Here is a 17,431-nt window from a genome sequence, read left to right as displayed (position 1 = left end):
TTTATATCCTTTATATAACCCGACATTTAAACGTTTTCTGTAAAACATTTTTGTTTGCTGAGCAGTAGATTATCAAAAATGTTTTTAAGGTTATGAAAACGTTTTATACTCTTAATATACCCTTTATATAACCCGACATTTAATCGTTTTCTGACAACCTTTTATAACTTTTTGCGAATGATGTCGAAAACGTTTTGTGTTTGCTGGGATGTTGTCTTAAATACATGGCTTTTGGCTAAACCACTCGCAGGCTATGTTAGCACATCTATGACAATGAGAAAGGTACCAAAAACTGAATTTTGACGATTTTTACGATCGTCCGGATGAGCAAATCACTGAATGGGCCTTTAAGTGGACAAAACTAGCTTTGACTCACGATATTACTTTTTGACCAATTGCAACAAGACAAAAACAAGTTTTAGCTTAATACATGTAGGGGTTGAGAAATTAAAGTCATATAAATGTATGATCTCTTTTAGAAAATAAAATTGTTTTATTTGTTTCAAGCCTTATTTTGTGGCATATTTACACATTATCCTAACTTACACCGAATTTGAATCAGCCGATTTCGTTAGGTTTGTAGAACAACAGAGCAGTTTTGAATTCATTTCGTAATTACGACTTTAAATTCCCCATACAGCGTTTAACTTCCAAGATGTTTTCTTTCATTTCAACTCATTATTTTATTTGACTTAAAATTGTCAGAAATCTGGCAGTTATAATGGTTGTAACTAATATTATTTCATCTTTTTGTTTTAAAAAAAGGAAAATTCATTATGGCTCTTTAATGGGTATTCCACAGTATTACTATAACACCAATGTGCAGAAAGAATGTGACTAAACATTCTCAACATATCATAAACACTCAAAAGAAAAGAAACCTACAAATCATTTATTTTCTTTATTTATTTTATTTAACTTTTTCTTTCATGGTTTTCAGAAACAAATTCCATGCAGATAATGTGCGTTATACAATTTCTGTATGACGGCATACCATTTTGGGGTGACATTTCCCTTTTGCACAGTATTACTTGTTTGTAAAAACCATCGCATTATGTACATATTTACATTGTAACTTATATCTATGATTAAAGAGTTTAACTCAACACTGCACTATTTCTCGCTCACCTGGAACGTTTTCACTAGTTCGACTAGCGTCTTCAGCAGATGGTGATGCTGTGATGATATCTTGTCTACAATCGGGATATCTCTCACTGACAAGATATCATCACAGCATCACCATCTGCTGAAGACGCTATAGTCGAATTAGTGAAAACGTTCCAGGTGAGCGAAAAATAGTGCAGAGTTGAAGTTAAACTCTTTAATCATTTTATCTACCACTACGTATGAATATCCACTCTTATATCTAATTTATATACAAATAGACTTATAATGAGATTTCTAAAGGTTTGATCAATTATTCATATTTTTGTTGTTATAGATTTTAACTTTATATTTAAAACATTAGACAATTAATATTTACGCTACATTTTTATTTATTTCATGAGGCCAAGAAACAAATGAATTGCTTGTGTCCCAGGTGGATAGCTTTTAATGTTCAATATTGTCTTAATTTGTCTTTTTTACATGTTTATAATTCCGTTCTTTAATAGCTAATTTTTAACATATCTCATCATATCTCTTTCAAATAAAAACAACAACGATACAATGCCTAGCGCATACGACAAAAGTTTTTGAAAGCTGACGTTTTATGTTTGTTTTATTTCAACTTTATGTAAACAAATCATGGAACATTAATATAATCCACAAAATCCCAAAAATATGTGACATTAATTAAATAATATTGGTAAAATGTTTTTCTTATATTGACTTAACGTGGAAAACTGCTTGTTTGTATTTTATGAAAGCATTTTATCTAAAAAAAATCCATATTTCATGAAAGTTCAAGTTGTTATTGTTCACCTCAAGTTTCAGAAATACGTTGAATAAAAGATATGTAAGTTCTTTCATATTCACCCAAGAAATAGAGCTAATTAAAGTATACACTTTTAGAAATGAAAAGGGTCACGAAATATAAATATAAACACACGTGGGTTAAAACAACCAGTTTATATATTTAAAAAAATACAAAAACAATTGTTTGTGTTCAGTTTTATCTGTGACAACATTCCCAATCAATCACACAAGAGGGGAACTTCCTTTTTTGTTTGCTACGACATAAGGCAAACGTTTATTCTTGTACTTGAGAATTTCCAGATCACAGGGACAAACTCTTAATATGGGAATTCCCTATTCATTAGGGAGTGTTCATTAATACTTTGGTAGGGGGGGCTGGTCTTCCTCAAATTTTTCGCCCGAAAACTTTTTTGACCCCCCCCCTCGATGGACCGCTAAACTTTTTTGCCCCCCCTCTTTTGACAGACAAAACTTTTTGACCCCCCCATTATCGCATAACAAACATTATACTCAACTTATGTGTTGTTTCCAGTGGTGTGGTATATGGGTCACATGTAATTGAGGGAGGCAAATGTTTTGGACAATTGCGCATGAAATACAAGCACAAGGAAATTTTCATTTTATACTTAATTTAGATTTGTCCCAAATCAGGGTGTTTATCTGATTTAATAGGGATAAATGAAATAGAGGATTTATTTGGAGGTTCATAGGCACATCAGCATAATTTGGATCTGTGGCTATTATGATAGTACAAATGCGCGCTAAAAATTTGGCCATATTGGAGCTTGAAATGTCAAATAATGTTAAAATTGGAACTTAATTTATGCAAAAAGCTAAAATGCTAAAATATGAGATTAATTTGGTCACGCAAATGTACACAGGTATCAGTTTTGGCCCCCAAAGACCGTGGCACCTGGGCATGTGCCCACTCTGCCCTGTGGTAAATCTACCCATGGGCCTGTGTACAAATTAATTTTGCAATGAGAAATAGTAAACTGAACTTAAGTGTGCAGTTTACGTGGAAAGAAATCCAATTTATTTACAATATTTTCTTGAATTAGTTGTATTTTGATCAGATTGGTAATCATGTTTGTAGCGTACTTTGAAGAGATTCTATGATAAAAAGTGCCAGTATTTCTTAGACCAACCCAGATGTTGCAGATCATCTTTAATGTTATATTAATATGTGTACACTGACTAAGTGCCATAATTTTGTCAAACAAGAGCACTGAAAACCCAAAGTTGCCCATGTTAAAAGTGATATAGAGGGTGTCAATGCGCGCGAAGTGCGCCAAAATTTTGGGTTTTAAAGCGGAAAACTTTTTAACCCCCCTTTCCTACCACCTAAAACTTTTTGGTCCCCCCCTTTTAAGGTTCAAAACTTTTTTGGGCCCCCTCCCTTTTTTCCAGCCCCCCCCCCCACCAAAGTATTTCTGAACACTCCCTTCCTGCGTTGTGAAATATTTGGAAAGTAGACAATTTTGGGACATGGGGTAATGTACTTGATTAAAAAATTAAAGTTAAGAATGGGAATTTGTATTTGATATAAAACAAGAAACCAGAGATAGTGGAAATGTAGTGAATGTGTCACACTTTCGGTCACTCTAAGAAGGAGGTTGAGGGATACGTCAAAAGTACGCAGTTATCCTTAAAGGGGATTACATTTGGTCTTCTTGCAGTTAAAAGGCCAGCACTTTTTCAGATGGTGGTCAAAGGGGTTGGGCCAAGACACATTTTAAGGTGCAAAACATTGATAAAAATTGTCAAAAAAAGGGCTACAAAGTACAAAAGGCCTAAAAATCTTAAATATCGTGACGGCCACCATCCAAGGGGGGGGGGAGGTCCCCGCCACTGCTTCAGTGTCGTCTGCTATAAAAGATTCAAAATTCTGGCAAGGGGAATAGGGCAGATTCCTAACGGAGTGGATGGTAAGTAGGCCTGTCTTCATTGCCAAAGTAAATATTGTTGAGAAGTCTGCAGTGGACTTTTCGGACAAGTGTGAAGCAGGAAATTACTGCAGAGAGTCCTCTGGAAATTTTGGTTTTGGTAATCTGTTATAGTAAGATATGTGATTGTTGTTTGTTTTATTATGTGAAAACAATGTCCTATCACCTTTTACTTTTCATCAAAGGTTTTACTTTTGTTGACTTATACGGACAGTGTTTGTTGAACCATGGGTAATAGGTTTTCCGAGCTTGGGTCTGTTTATATAATATCTATATCAGCCTTATATTTTGAATATTTTGTAGCATAAAGTGGGGCAAAACACGAGTTTTTTTGTGATTTTCTCCACATCTCTGTTTATATTTAGATTCCTTTACTATGTTACATTCAAAAAATTATATTTTTGTAAGCCCTGCGCGAATAATTCGTTTTTACTAATTAATGCATTTCTGAGACTTAACCCGTAAAAAGACATATTTTACCATTTCTCTATTTCGATCGTAATAATCAAACGACATACTCCGTCGTTTTATTCATAGTCTTGATTTTGTCACAACTACAATACTTAGAGCCTTGATTTTGCAGGATATTTACATTACAATCGTGTCAAAACAGAATTTTTGAAAAATATTAAGGGCGTCCTCTTCTGCAAAAGTTACAATATGGCTTTAATTAGACCCAATATCTATTCAGATTGTTCTGGTCAATTTTATGTTATTTTCAAGTAGTACATAATATGGTACAAGATTACATGAGCATAAAAATCACTGCTTTAGGACCGGTTCATAAACACTTGTGGGGGGGGGGGGTGGCTGTCAGTTAGGTTAAAATAGTCATTCCCAATTTGATATTGAGGAGAAAATTCAGTGAAAATCGTATTTTTGTAGAATTTTTAGCCGGAAATCAAATTTGCCTATTTTAGTCAGAACTGCACAAATTTGGATTAGCGCCCTCACATTATGACGTTTAGAATTGCAAATGGGGGGGGGGGGGCCTCCCCTTCGTAGTCCGTGATACAAAATTCGGCTCCGTAGTTATAGGGTTAACAGACACACTTAGTGATCAGTATGTATTTTTATTCTCACTCGGCATCTGGCTTGCAGTAGAATAATCTGGATAATCTCACAGTGTGGTGACTCGAAACAGGCGTGACTGTGCATCAAAATTAGCAGCATGATTCTGCAGCAAACCATAGCAAATTAACAGAATTATGGTTAATAAGAGAAAGGTATAACAATTTTTAAAGATATATCAATTGTTTTCAAACAAGTTTTCTTGTCAATTTAATATCTTAGTGACATATCTTGGTGCATCGAATAGACATTATAGACATACGTGTTGTTAGTAGCCGTTAAAAAAGCTTCCTACTAAATTAAAACTACTAAACTGCTCACATAAAGAAATTCCGCACTTATGTAACCCGTCCTACACCAAAAACTGATAGTGTTATGAAAATTCAATTGATAAGGTCGTGTGCAGAATCTTGTTAGCTCATATTGATACCAACTTTGCTACCAAACTCTCTAAATTTTCTTGTCAATTTAATATCTTAGTGACATATCTTGGTGCGTCTAATAGACATTATTCTTTATACGTGTTGTTAATAGCAGTTAGAAAAGCTTCCTACTAAATTAAAAGTACTTTAGTGACATATCTTGGTGCGTCGAATAGACATCATTCTTTATACGTGTTGTTAGTAGCCGTTAAAAAAGCTTCCTACTAAATTAAAACTACTAAACTGCTCAAATTCCGCAAATATGTAACCCGTCCTACACCAAAAACTGATAGTGTTATGACAATTTAATTGATAAGGTCGTGTGCAGAATCTTGTTAGCTCATATTGATACCAACTTTGCTACCAAACTCTCTAAATTGACAAAGATTGATACCAGTATATGAAATTTGGTGCATTTTCAAAAGTTGCATATCAAAACGACACACGCGGTCGAAATTGCTTAGCGTGGCAATGTGGTCAAGATTGCTTGCCCACGATGGACCCTTGTCGACTATCCAAAGTACGCTCTTGTTGAATTGTTACAATGCCAGAGGATGATTTAAGGAAGCCCCATCATGCACTGCAAACGTGTTATCACCAGAGTTTCAACTGCCACTTTACTTTTCAAATCCCATTGAATTCTGTGCAATAGATGTTGTTTAAGAATTGTGCGTGTGTCATTATTACTTAGTCGATTTCAGATCTAAAGTGATGTATGCATGAAGGATAATTCACACCTTCTGTAGGTAACATAAAATGTGAAATCGACCAGCATTGTGAATGCGTTTTTATTGTAAATATATCAGTCCAAATTCAAATTTTAACCATGCCCGTCAAGGCAATGTGCGTGCAGTGGTGTCATGTTCACTCACACAGCTGTGCTAACCGCAAGTCAACACAGTGGCGTGGTGGGAAGTGCTTAAATCATCCTCTGTTACAATGCTTACTGATAAATACTAGGGGCATGATGCGATCGATATGTCCTAGCGGTTGTTTCGGGCTACGTCAACGGTCGCGCTCTACCATTCGCCCGCTCTACAGGTCCGCGTGGTCCGTTTTTAATTTGCAACGTTTAGAGTGTTTGGTCGCAAATTTAGTATCAAATAGGAACTAATTATTTCCTTGTGTTTGGATCAAAAGTTTAAATCAAAATCAGGAACTAACAAGATTCTGCACACGACATTGTCAATCAAATTGTCATAACAAGACGGGGGTTTTACGTTTTACATAAGTGCGGACTTCTTAATGTGAATGTAGTTTTATATTGGTAATGGCAATGGCACAGTTGTATACACATGATACACAATGAGAGCCTCAGCAGGTCTCATATCCCTGGCCTCAGTATGGCTTTGATCATAAATGTTATACATTTTATGTTCATGAGGTCGAAAAGAAAGGATGCTCAGTTCAGTGTAAGCTGATTAAAACATAACACATTCTAAACCACATGGTGATTATGTCCGGACTAGAAATAAAAATAAAAGTAGTGGTGATTTTGATCCTTTACACATTCGACATACATGCGATCGTAGCATGGCCGTTTAACACTTAAACACTTTGAAAAGCTAAAAAGAAAAATGCTCACACCTAAGTTTGTGATGTGCCCTGAGTAATTTAATTTGATTATTTATCTTTGTTTACAAAATTGCACGAGCGATGACATTTTGGAGGAATTCCCCTCTCAAATTAAGCAAAACAAATTGAATCATCTGAGAAATGTTTTTAACACAAGTCTTCACATACATAAATGACAGCCAGTGAAAAGATTTTACTGACCATCCAGGATTTGAACCTGGGACCTTCGGACCGATGCTCTGCCTACTGAGCTAATGAGTCAGATGGAGAAGAGCAGTGATGTTATTTTCTTTAGGCCTTCAGTTCAATAATTGAATCATATCTAATATGGAATATTTGGAAAAAAACTGAGATTGTAAAGTGAAGATGACATCTTCAGGAAGTGATGTTATGGGATATTATTGTGATTGTGTAATTTCTGTATGTGCATTTGTTGTCATATATTGTACCAATCATATCTTACTTTCAATTAAAGACTTAGATTTTGTTAGCTTAATCAAACAGTGTATTTGTGTTGTGCATTCGAGTCAATTTGGGTAAAAGGTGATCTTGAGTCAGTACGGCTAGTAACAAGTTTAACAACAGGACTTACAAACAAGACAGTATTATCAAGCATTATTTTTGTCTGATATTTGAATGTGAATGCTTTTCATTTAGCTAAGAAAATTAATTATAAGGTAAAAAGTTCACAATTTGGTTCATTTTTACATCGAATTCGACCAGGTCCAGTGCATATACACTAAGAATGCTACTGACCATGAATGTTAAATGTTATGCATTTTATTTTTTTCAGTAATGTCGGATAAAACATCGTACTTAGATATACTTTTAAAAAATCATGGTATTAAATTAGGTATAAAATTTTCTAATAATTTAGTTCGCTAAAGAAAGATATTCCCCATTTTGTGGGTCTATTATAGTTTTGTCAGAATATCCGTTTTGTTTTCACCTTTTTAAATTGCAACTGTCAAAATGGCCAACTCAGTACTTCATTTCTAATAATACAGAAATAAAAGAGGTACATTTAAACCAGTGTACATAGCCAATAATGAGCTATTTTAATACAGTAACGAAGGAGATTTTGAGTGTATGAAAGACTTGCTGGAGTCTGGTTTATAAAACAACACATCTGTCAATAAAGTGGAGCAGTGCAGAAAGAAGCCTGTTTCCTGGAGAAAGAGAGTGATTGGTGAAAGAAACACCATTTTTTGGAGATTGTCTTCTGCGCAAGGTCTTAAGTGTTTGGAGAACGGCGCAAGGAGTTAAGTGTTTGGAGAACTGCGCAAGGAGTTAAATGTTTGGAGAACGGCACAAGGAGTTAAGTGTTTGGAGTACTGCGCAAAGATTTTGGCCTTGAGTCATTACCATGATTACGACTCGTAACACTAGCGTTATGGGTGTTATTATCAAAACAGCTGATTTATGAAATAGAAGCTAAAGAGACTGATTTAATTATTACTTTTAATCGATCTTTCAGAATCGATTTCACCTAAATATAATTATGTATCCAGCTAGTGTTGAATGTTCCTTAGATTTGTCCTGGTTACATCATTAATCCAAGCATCTTGCCCTTCAATGAAAACAAGGGAACACAATCCCTGGCAGCCAAGAGTAACCAAGGCACATTTTGCGACATTGTAAAGATTATCAACTGTGACGAAGATTGAATCAATCACACGTGAGGGGCTGTAGGGATGTATTTGTGTAAAATAAAGTCTTCTTACCATGTTCACAATATCTCCATTCAGCTTTGCCACCATAACCAGTTGCTATGCCAACGTACTTGACATTCACATCACAGTTACTGTAGCTTACACTCATGAATGGCGCCTCCCCAGCTACACCTATTTCCAGGTTGCTGTCGACAAATCGAATGAAAAATTCCTTTTCCTCGGTTGGACTAAGAATGGCGGGTGTAGGAAATCGTTGCCAGTCATTGTTTGAGTTGCACAGGAATCCCGAGATCTGATTACCCGATCCTCCGATTACTAATGATAAGAACAAAATATATAGAAAGAATAATTTGCAGATCATCCGTAACCATGGTAACGCCCGATGTTTCACAGGCCGGGACCATGATACGACACAGGTGGTATGCGCCGTGCATTCTCTAAATTCAATAAATTTCCATCGTCAACAGTGTAATTGAATGGGATTATTTTGAAAAAACGCTTGAAATATCACAAACAAATAGGCCTATTATAAATAATATAAATACAAGCTAAAACCATTGGGGTTCGATAATGAACCCCACAAAACTAACCGAGTGTATGGAAAATGCCATACGGCCTAGCGGTTTTGCCAGCTCTCTCCGACCATCATGCCACTCGCCGCCTGATACGACAAAGACTTTATACATGTAATACCGGTCCACGGTGGGTAAAGCTTGCTGCTCGGCGTGGCGAGAAAGACGCTATATCAGTTCGAGGGCACTAATAATTCACGGACGTCTCTGATATCAAATTCTCTTGAAGCGTCATGTTACATAACAGTATCATATTTCAGAGACGTCTCATAAATAACATACTCCCTAGTTTCAAAACCCAGTCGCAAACGATATTAGTAATTTTTGTGAATGTGCAGCGCAGTGGGAATAATTTTGCGAGTATCAGGGTTGTAGCTAGCCCAAGCCTGCTAATTTGACTATCCAATTCATGAATTAGAGCGCAGGCTCGGGTACTCTTGGGATTTTTTACTTCAAAACATTTGATTTTGGCCATTGCTATCTAAGTGTGTTCTGGGACCATTTTTTACCCGATTGTAATGTACTTTAGTCAATAAAGATACTCTGCAAAAATCAAGACTTTAGGTGCTGTAGTTTTGTCAAAATCCGAGATTTTGAATAAAACGATGGAATCGGCGTTTTATTATTACGATGGAAATATTAGTCGAACACGTATGCACAGTACGTACACGGCGTGCGTGTTACATACACACATACCATGCACACCCAGAGGATCGTACCGTATTACAACCGCGGGGGTAACATGCATGGACGCTAGTAGTAAATTCCAATTTTTTATGCTTTACCTCACTTGTTCGGCTCAAAATTAAAAGGGGACATATCTGACAGTAAAACCTAATATTTTATGGAAAATAAATACTAATCTATTTTTACAGAAATGTTATAATATGGCTTTAACATAAGGAAGTATCAGTGTACAATATAATGAATATAGAATATAATGAATATATAATATGCTTTTACCCACTTGGCTTTCCTTGGTGCACATGGGGGAATTTTTTTATAATAACATATCGTGCGTTATTCATACACAAAATTTTAAAAAACAGTACTTACAATGAGGTTCACTGTCGAACCTCAACGGATTTAGACGGATAAAATAGTGCTTGATAACATACATACACTTTTGGAATTATTTGAGACATTTTCGTGTTTACGTGTTAAACCAATGCCGGGGCCGTAGCAAGGTTGAAAAATGTGGGGCGGCCACCACAAATGTGAGACGGCCAAATTGCTCAAATTGAAATAAAGATATAAAGAAAAACATAACAAATTGCTCAAAAAGTGGGGCGGCCATGGCATCCCCGACTACGGCAATGACGACGTCAAAATTCAGTCAATCTTGGCCGCTCCCCTGTTACTATTATAAGGGTGCACACGGCAATACCCACCGGACCAAAAAAGGTTAAAATCAACATTGTTCATTCATACCAAAGAACAAACTTACCAATCTTGGGAATGCCGACATCATTGGGATTATCATCAGACATTCCATTATTTGCAGGTGACAAAATGATGTAAGCATCCATGTTTCCTTGGATAAATACGGTGAATCGTGTGGTACCAGCAGGAAGTTGTGGCCAAGGGTATTCGAAGTTCGTGTTCTGCACCCTATTAGATCCGTAATTATTCGTACTGTAAGTATGACATTGGACTGCATGGAAATGAATTATTATGTTAAAACACATATTTCAAAAATTAATGTTTCATTAATGATGATAAGTTTTTACATTAATAGTATTTCTTCATAATGAAGTCTTTACAAGTGAATTACAATTATCCATATCTCAAAAAGTTCTATGTCATGATGGATTTAAAATAAATGTATGGATCAATTTAAAAACGTCAAGCAACTTTATAAAAAATTAAGCATATTTTTGTTTTCTTAAAAAAATCAACGTCGTTTTTTTTAATCCTGCAGGGTAGTTTTGCGATGTTAAAGGTACGCATGTTTTTACTACTTTAAGGGCTGGGGTATGAACGTTTGGACAGTATTTATTTTGGGACATTAGAGCACATCAGACATATCGAATTGCATTCTGAATACGAAGAATGTCCTTCTGATATCAAATAATTTTGATTTTTGAAATTCGCAATTTAATACACATTTTATGGCAAATCATTAAAATTGATATTTTTGATATTTAACAGTACTCGAAGTAAACTTTACAAATCTGATGATTTATACTTAAAGTGTATGTAGGTGGGATGAAAAGCCGACGATCAATTGAACATTTTGACCTTTCGTATTGGAGATATGGATTTTTTTCCCAAAATACCAACAAAAAAAAGGTCTTTTTTGGAAAAAAATCCATATCTTCAATATGAAAGGTCAAAATGTTCAATTGACCGTCGGCTTTTCCTCCCAGCTACATACAACACTTTAAGAATATATCATTAGATTTATATAATTTACTTCGAGGACTGTTATATGTCAAAACTTTGAAAAATATTAAATTTTTATAATTTGTCATAAAATTTGTATTATATTGTGATTTTCAAAAAAAGAAAATTATTTGATATCAGAAAGACATGCTTCGTATTCAGAATGCAATTCGATAGGTCTGAGGTGCTCTCATGTCCCTCAAAAAATACTATCGAAACGCAATAAACGCTCATTCTAGATCCCTTAATGACACAGTACGTATATTCCCCATCTTTACCTATTGTGGGTAAAAATTCGGCTGTGTGTATGATTTCAATAATAAATGAAACTCTCATTTTCCTCTCATTGATTTTCAAAATTACCTTTTATGACCTTTGACTATAAAATTAATGCCCCTTTATTACCACGGGTCATCATTTTCAGAGAATGATTATGTCCTTATGGGCCACCTGGTCGTCAGTGATAAAGATAAAACTAGTTACTGAATATATGCAATTCAAGAATGAATTGTTTTGGTCATTCTTGTCCCATAAATAGTTCAGTTTTGTACATGCATCTCATGATAAATATGAATTCATTTGAGATGAAAAAAATAAATTTCCGACCGACCGACCGACCAAACTTCTGAAAGTGATCTATGGACAAGCAAACAATTTTTTTATTGGCCTTATACAAACGAAATTAACAATGGAAATTAAGGGATCTGGAATGAGCGTTTTGACAGTATTTTTGTGGGACATGAGAGCACATCAGACATATCGAATTGCATTCTGAATACGAAGAATGTCTTTCTGATATCAAATAATTTTCATTTTTGAAATTCACGATATAATACAAATTTTATGACAAATTAGTAAAATTTGATATTTTTAACATTTTTGGTATATAACAGTCCTCGAAGTAAATTTTTATAAATCTAATGATATATTCTTAAAGTGTATGTAGCTGTGAGGAAAAGCCGACGATCAATTGAAAATTTTGACCTTTCATATTGAAGATATGGATTTTTTTCCCAAAAGACCTAATTCTATTTGGTGTTTTTTGGGAAAAAATCCGTATCTTCAATAGGAAAGGTCAAAATTTTCAATTGATCGTCGGCTTTTCATCCCACCTACATACACTTTAAATATAAATCATCAGATTTATAAAGTTTACTTCGAGTACTGTTAAATATTATCAAAAATATCAATTTTTAATCATTTGCCATAAAATGTGTATTACAATGCGAATTTCAAAAAATCAAAATTATTTGATATCAGACGGACATTCTTCGTTTTCAAAATGCAATTCGATATGTCTGATGTGCTCTAATGTCCCACAATAAATACTGTCCAAACGTTCATACCCCACCCTGTAAAGCATTCGTGAAAATTATAATTCAATGTATGCGACTACCGATTGATCGGGTTTGACCCACTTGCGTGACCATAAAACGAATGAGAGATGTGCAAGTTACACGAATAGAGCTTAAAAAAAACTCGTTTAGGGAGTGTTGTCATTATTTCTACACTATCATAAAAGTATTCCTCTCCCGGGATATAAATAACATAATTTCTCAAAAAAGTAACATATTCTTTTATGTTAACTGAAACGGGCCAGTATTTAAAACAAGGATTCTAAAAACTCATATATGGTGATATTGTACAAAATAGACTAACCTGTGCATGTTACTCCATCTCCACTGTAACCGGTATTACATGTACATGTGAAGGAACCAATGGTATTGGTGCAAGTAGCATTTGCGTCACAGTTATCAGTATCCAAAACACACTCAGCAATGTCTGTACAAATATAACGAAGAAAATACAGACTTTTAGTCATCAATACCCATGAATATTTCCAAGTAAATAACGCTTCCGTATGTGTGTTGTAGTGTTTAAAAACTCTACATGCCTTTGTCAACCCTTAAGATGAGCACTCATGGTGTATTAACTTGTACTTAAGCCCATGTATAACATTAGGGTATTGCGTTTTGCGTGTTTTCAGACATTCATTATATTTTGTAATTGATGTGAAATTTCGGTAGTAAACTAAATAGATTTTATCTTAATAACTTTCAAAAGCAATGAAGACACATTAATATTTGCAAATTGAAAACTATAAATACAAAACGGTATTGGTGCAAGCAGTATTTGTGTCACAGTTAAAAGTACTCAAAGTATATTTACCATTCTCTGTACAAAATATATGAAATAAGTCAGATATTAGGCAAAGCACAGATTTTGATAGCGGAATACACCATTTGCAAAATATTGTTTGACTCGCTTATTATGTGACAATCATAGATTTTGAGTATGGTCAAAGGAAAAGTTAAAATGTTTCTTTTACTCTGTGATATGATGTAATGAAAACTTAATAACACATCAATAAATTGGCTTTGCTTGGCAAAATAGTGTATCATTTTCTATTGATCAAATCACAAATATTGGCACTGAAGCAATTTTGCTTTGAAACTTAAACCAACCATAGTTGAAAATTCTGATAGAAATGCATCATTTCCAAAAATAGCTTGACTCGCGTTTAGGTGATAATTATAAGAAATAAAAAGAATGGTGATAATTATGGTAAAATAGACTTACCTGTGCATGTTACTCCATCTCCACTGTAACCGTCATTACATGCACATGTAAAGGAACCAACGGTATTAGTGCAAGCTGCATTTGCGTCACAGTTAATATCAGTACTCAAAGTACATTCGTCTTTTTCTGTACAAAATTTAGGAAATAAGTCATAATTTTTCAGGTAAAACATAGGTTTTGACTATAATCAATAGGCAGGTAAAAAAGCTTCTTCTACACTAAAATATGATACAATAAAACCCAATAACTCTTGAATTAAATGACTTTGCTTTGCAGCTTAATGTATTATTGTTTATTGATCGCATCACAAAGTATTGGTACTGAAACGAATTTGTTTTGAAAACTTAAATCATCCGTAGTTGGAAATTTTGATAGAAATGCATCATTTCCAAAAATAGCTTGACTCGCGTTTAGGTGATAATTATAAGAAATAAAAAGAATGGTGATAATTATGGTAAAATAGACTTACCTGTGCATGTTACTCCATCTCCACTGTAACCGTCATTACATGCACATGTAAAGGACCCAACGGTATTGGTGCAAGCTGCATTTGCGTCACAGTTATCAGTACCTAAAGTGCATTCGTCTTTTTCTGTACAAAATTTAGGAAATAAGTCATAATTTTTCAGGTAAAACAATTCAGCATTTACATCACAGTTGTCAGTATTCAAAGTATATTCAGCAATAGCTGTACAAAAACTCTATGAAATAAGTAAACGATCATTGGTCATACCAGTTTATACTAAAGTAAATTCTGTATGAAATAAGATCATATTTTTCAAAAAGGACATTTAAAAAAAGGTCAATTTTTTGAAGAATGATCACTTTTTGGTGCACAATTTTGAATCATGAGCCGTAAATTTAGTGTCACCCCTGATGTCAAGCTGGGTCGTCAAGGCTATAAGTGTAATGGGTGCATGTATGTACAAAGTGATTCAAACTTAGGCCTACCGTTAATTATATCACAATCCAGTAATTTTTTCAAACTTGCTGGGTTATCATTGTTGACGAACTGAAATGGTTCATCTATATATAAATATTCTTTCCATCCTTCCATTGAGTCGACATTCGATCCTCCGAACAATATCTTGTCACAGGTACACCTCTCAGCACTTGTATATGGTAACACCCAGCGTAGTTCATACCCATTGCTGGGGTATCGTTGCTTGCCAATGTAGCATACAAATGCGTCACATGAAAATAACAGCAGGCCAAATACTGAAAAAAAACCAGCATTAGAAAGCAATAATAACACCAACAATATGGGGTATGTATCTCTACGGCCCTTAGTTTCCCACTTTTGTAGACCCTTCTTGGGCACTACATGAAAACACAACAAATCAACAGTAATTTTAGATATGTCTGAATTGATATCCAAAAAGTTCCCACGTTTTACTTGGCACATTTAGGAGTTATTTAGGGTTAAAAATGTGTTTTTCGTGATTTTTTTCATTTTTGCCCAAAAATATCAAATATTAAAATAGCTGTAACTTTCAAAATAAATTGAGTAGAAATGTCACATGCATCATACAATTTTGAGAATTAAACAAAATTTACTCACCGATGGCTGTAAACAAGGTTGGCATCTTACGACCAAGAAGCATTTTACTTTAAGTTCGTTCCGATATTTTCAAAATTCTCGAATATTTCAAAATTGTATTTTCTATGTTCAAGAATCCCTTGTGCAAAAACGTAGGCAATCTGGAAATCCGAATTATAAGTCTATTTTTCGAAATAATATAAAGAAGTTGCCAAATGTAAAGGTGTTCCTATAACTATACCTCCTTAGCTTCGACTATGTCGTTACGACTAAAATGATGAAATTGATTCTGAACATGTGGTGGATCCTGATTGGATGTTCAGATGTTTAGCAACAAGTAACTCTCACTCTATTATCTCCCTCTGTTCTATTCTCTTTCTTCAGTCACTCTCTTTTACACTCTCTCGCTCTTTTATTGTTTATTGTCCCTTTTATTACACATCGTGATGGAAATTGTTGCAACTATTTAATTAAGTTCTGTCTTCTGCATTCAGGTATATGATAATCACAAGACTTCTCGCTCTTATTGTGATATGTTGCTATGGTAAATTTTGTAAACATCTAAAGGTTATATTTTAATATAATATTAAATTGAAAGAGAACTACATGCATCATGTTGTATAATATCTAATGAAACGATGAAATTAATCCTATATATAAAATGTCTAATATTTTCCCAATATTAGACGGTATTATAGATTCATATTGAGGAATATACTGTGAGAAGCCACCCGCTAACACCCCACCCCAGATTTTTTGGCCTTTTTAGTATTTTTAGCCCATTTTTGGTCATTTTCCTCAAAGTTTCCCTCTTAAAAGTTCGTAACTACGCGTCTTGCTCGCGTAAACGATGCATGCACGACTTATATGACAGATGCCAGTGGACGCAATATACGGGGGAAAATAAGAACTATTAGTCGGTTTACTTCAAGCCAGGCGACGAGTGGCATGATAGAGAGAGCCGGCAAAACTGCTCAGCCGTATGGCACTTTCCATACAATCGGAACACGGATCTAAATCGGGACTGAATTTCGCAGCTGCCTTGATCACTGGTACGCGCCGTTCAATTTGCACACTGAGTGATCGGAGCCTAACATAAAACCGTCACAGCGGCTCCCAGTAATAATCAAATTTAATTAATTTGAAGAAGGTTAGTTTTGTGGGGTTCATTATTGAACCCCAACGGTTTTAGCTTGTATTGATATTATTTATCAACATAGGTTTGTGATATTTTAAGCGTTTTAAAATTTCAAAATAATCCCATTCAATTACACGGTTGACAAAGGAAATTTATTGAATTTAGAGAATGCACGCCGTTCACCACCTGCTTCAAGCATGCCTACAAACCGCCTTGTACGCCTGCGTGTTCGCTCTTGACGTGTGTGACTCAATATTAGAGAGATTGCGGAGAGGCGTTCACTGCAAACGCCATACGGGTTACGGATTTCTGCATTTTGCGGTAGAACGTCATAGTCCCGTTCACATCCAAACTAGCCTCCTACACAGCCAGTTTGTGTCGGTCCTAACGCTCGTCGTTCCTAGTATGTTCGTGATAGCCGCATAGAGTCTGAACCAAGACTACCCTGAGACTACGTGTAAACGCAATTGCAATCATGATGGCGCTATGCTGAGACAAATAATCTAAAGGTAATAGGAAGCACCCATTGATTCGCCTTGAGTGCATCGAACCAGAGAAGATTATCTTCTTTCATCGAACTACTTTCCTCCGTATTGATATGCAAATACGACT

General features: G+C 34.9%; 1 protein-coding gene across 1 annotated transcript; it reads right to left on the bottom strand.

Annotated features, from left to right (window-relative positions):
- Positions 1-4,887: 4,887 nt before the first annotated feature.
- On the bottom strand, positions 4,888-15,745 carry LOC140139240 (uncharacterized). The gene is made up of 7 exons (XM_072161020.1): positions 15,703-15,745; positions 15,093-15,359; positions 14,142-14,267; positions 13,221-13,343; positions 10,624-10,830; positions 8,656-8,919; positions 4,888-5,040 (listed from the first exon to the last, which is right to left on the bottom strand). The coding sequence occupies exons 1-7, from the start codon at positions 15,743-15,745 to the stop codon at positions 5,027-5,029; spliced, it is 1,044 nt and encodes a 347-aa protein (XP_072017121.1). The 3' UTR covers positions 4,888-5,026.
- Between the last annotated feature and the right edge of the window lie 1,686 nt (positions 15,746-17,431).

This window comes from Amphiura filiformis, chromosome 18 (genome assembly GCF_039555335.1).
Source record: "Amphiura filiformis chromosome 18, Afil_fr2py, whole genome shotgun sequence".
NCBI classification, from domain to species: domain Eukaryota; kingdom Metazoa; phylum Echinodermata; class Ophiuroidea; order Amphilepidida; family Amphiuridae; genus Amphiura; species Amphiura filiformis.
This window is presented reverse-complemented; position numbering and strand designations above follow the sequence as displayed.

What these genes read in the sequence shown, in the direction of transcription:
- LOC140139240 (XM_072161020.1), bottom strand. Translation starts at nt 15,745, where the DNA reads ATGCTTCTTGGTCGTAAGATGCCAACCTTGTTTACAGCCATCG. An exon ending in AGATGGAGTAACATGCACAG is followed by an intron (nt 13,344 to 14,141) that starts GTAAGTCTATTT and finishes ATATTTGTACAG; the next exon opens with ACATTGCTGAGTGTGTTTTG. An exon ending in TGTCGGCATTCCCAAGATTG is followed by an intron (nt 8,920 to 10,623) that starts GTAAGTTTGTTC and finishes TCTTATCATTAG; the next exon opens with TAATCGGAGGATCGGGTAAT.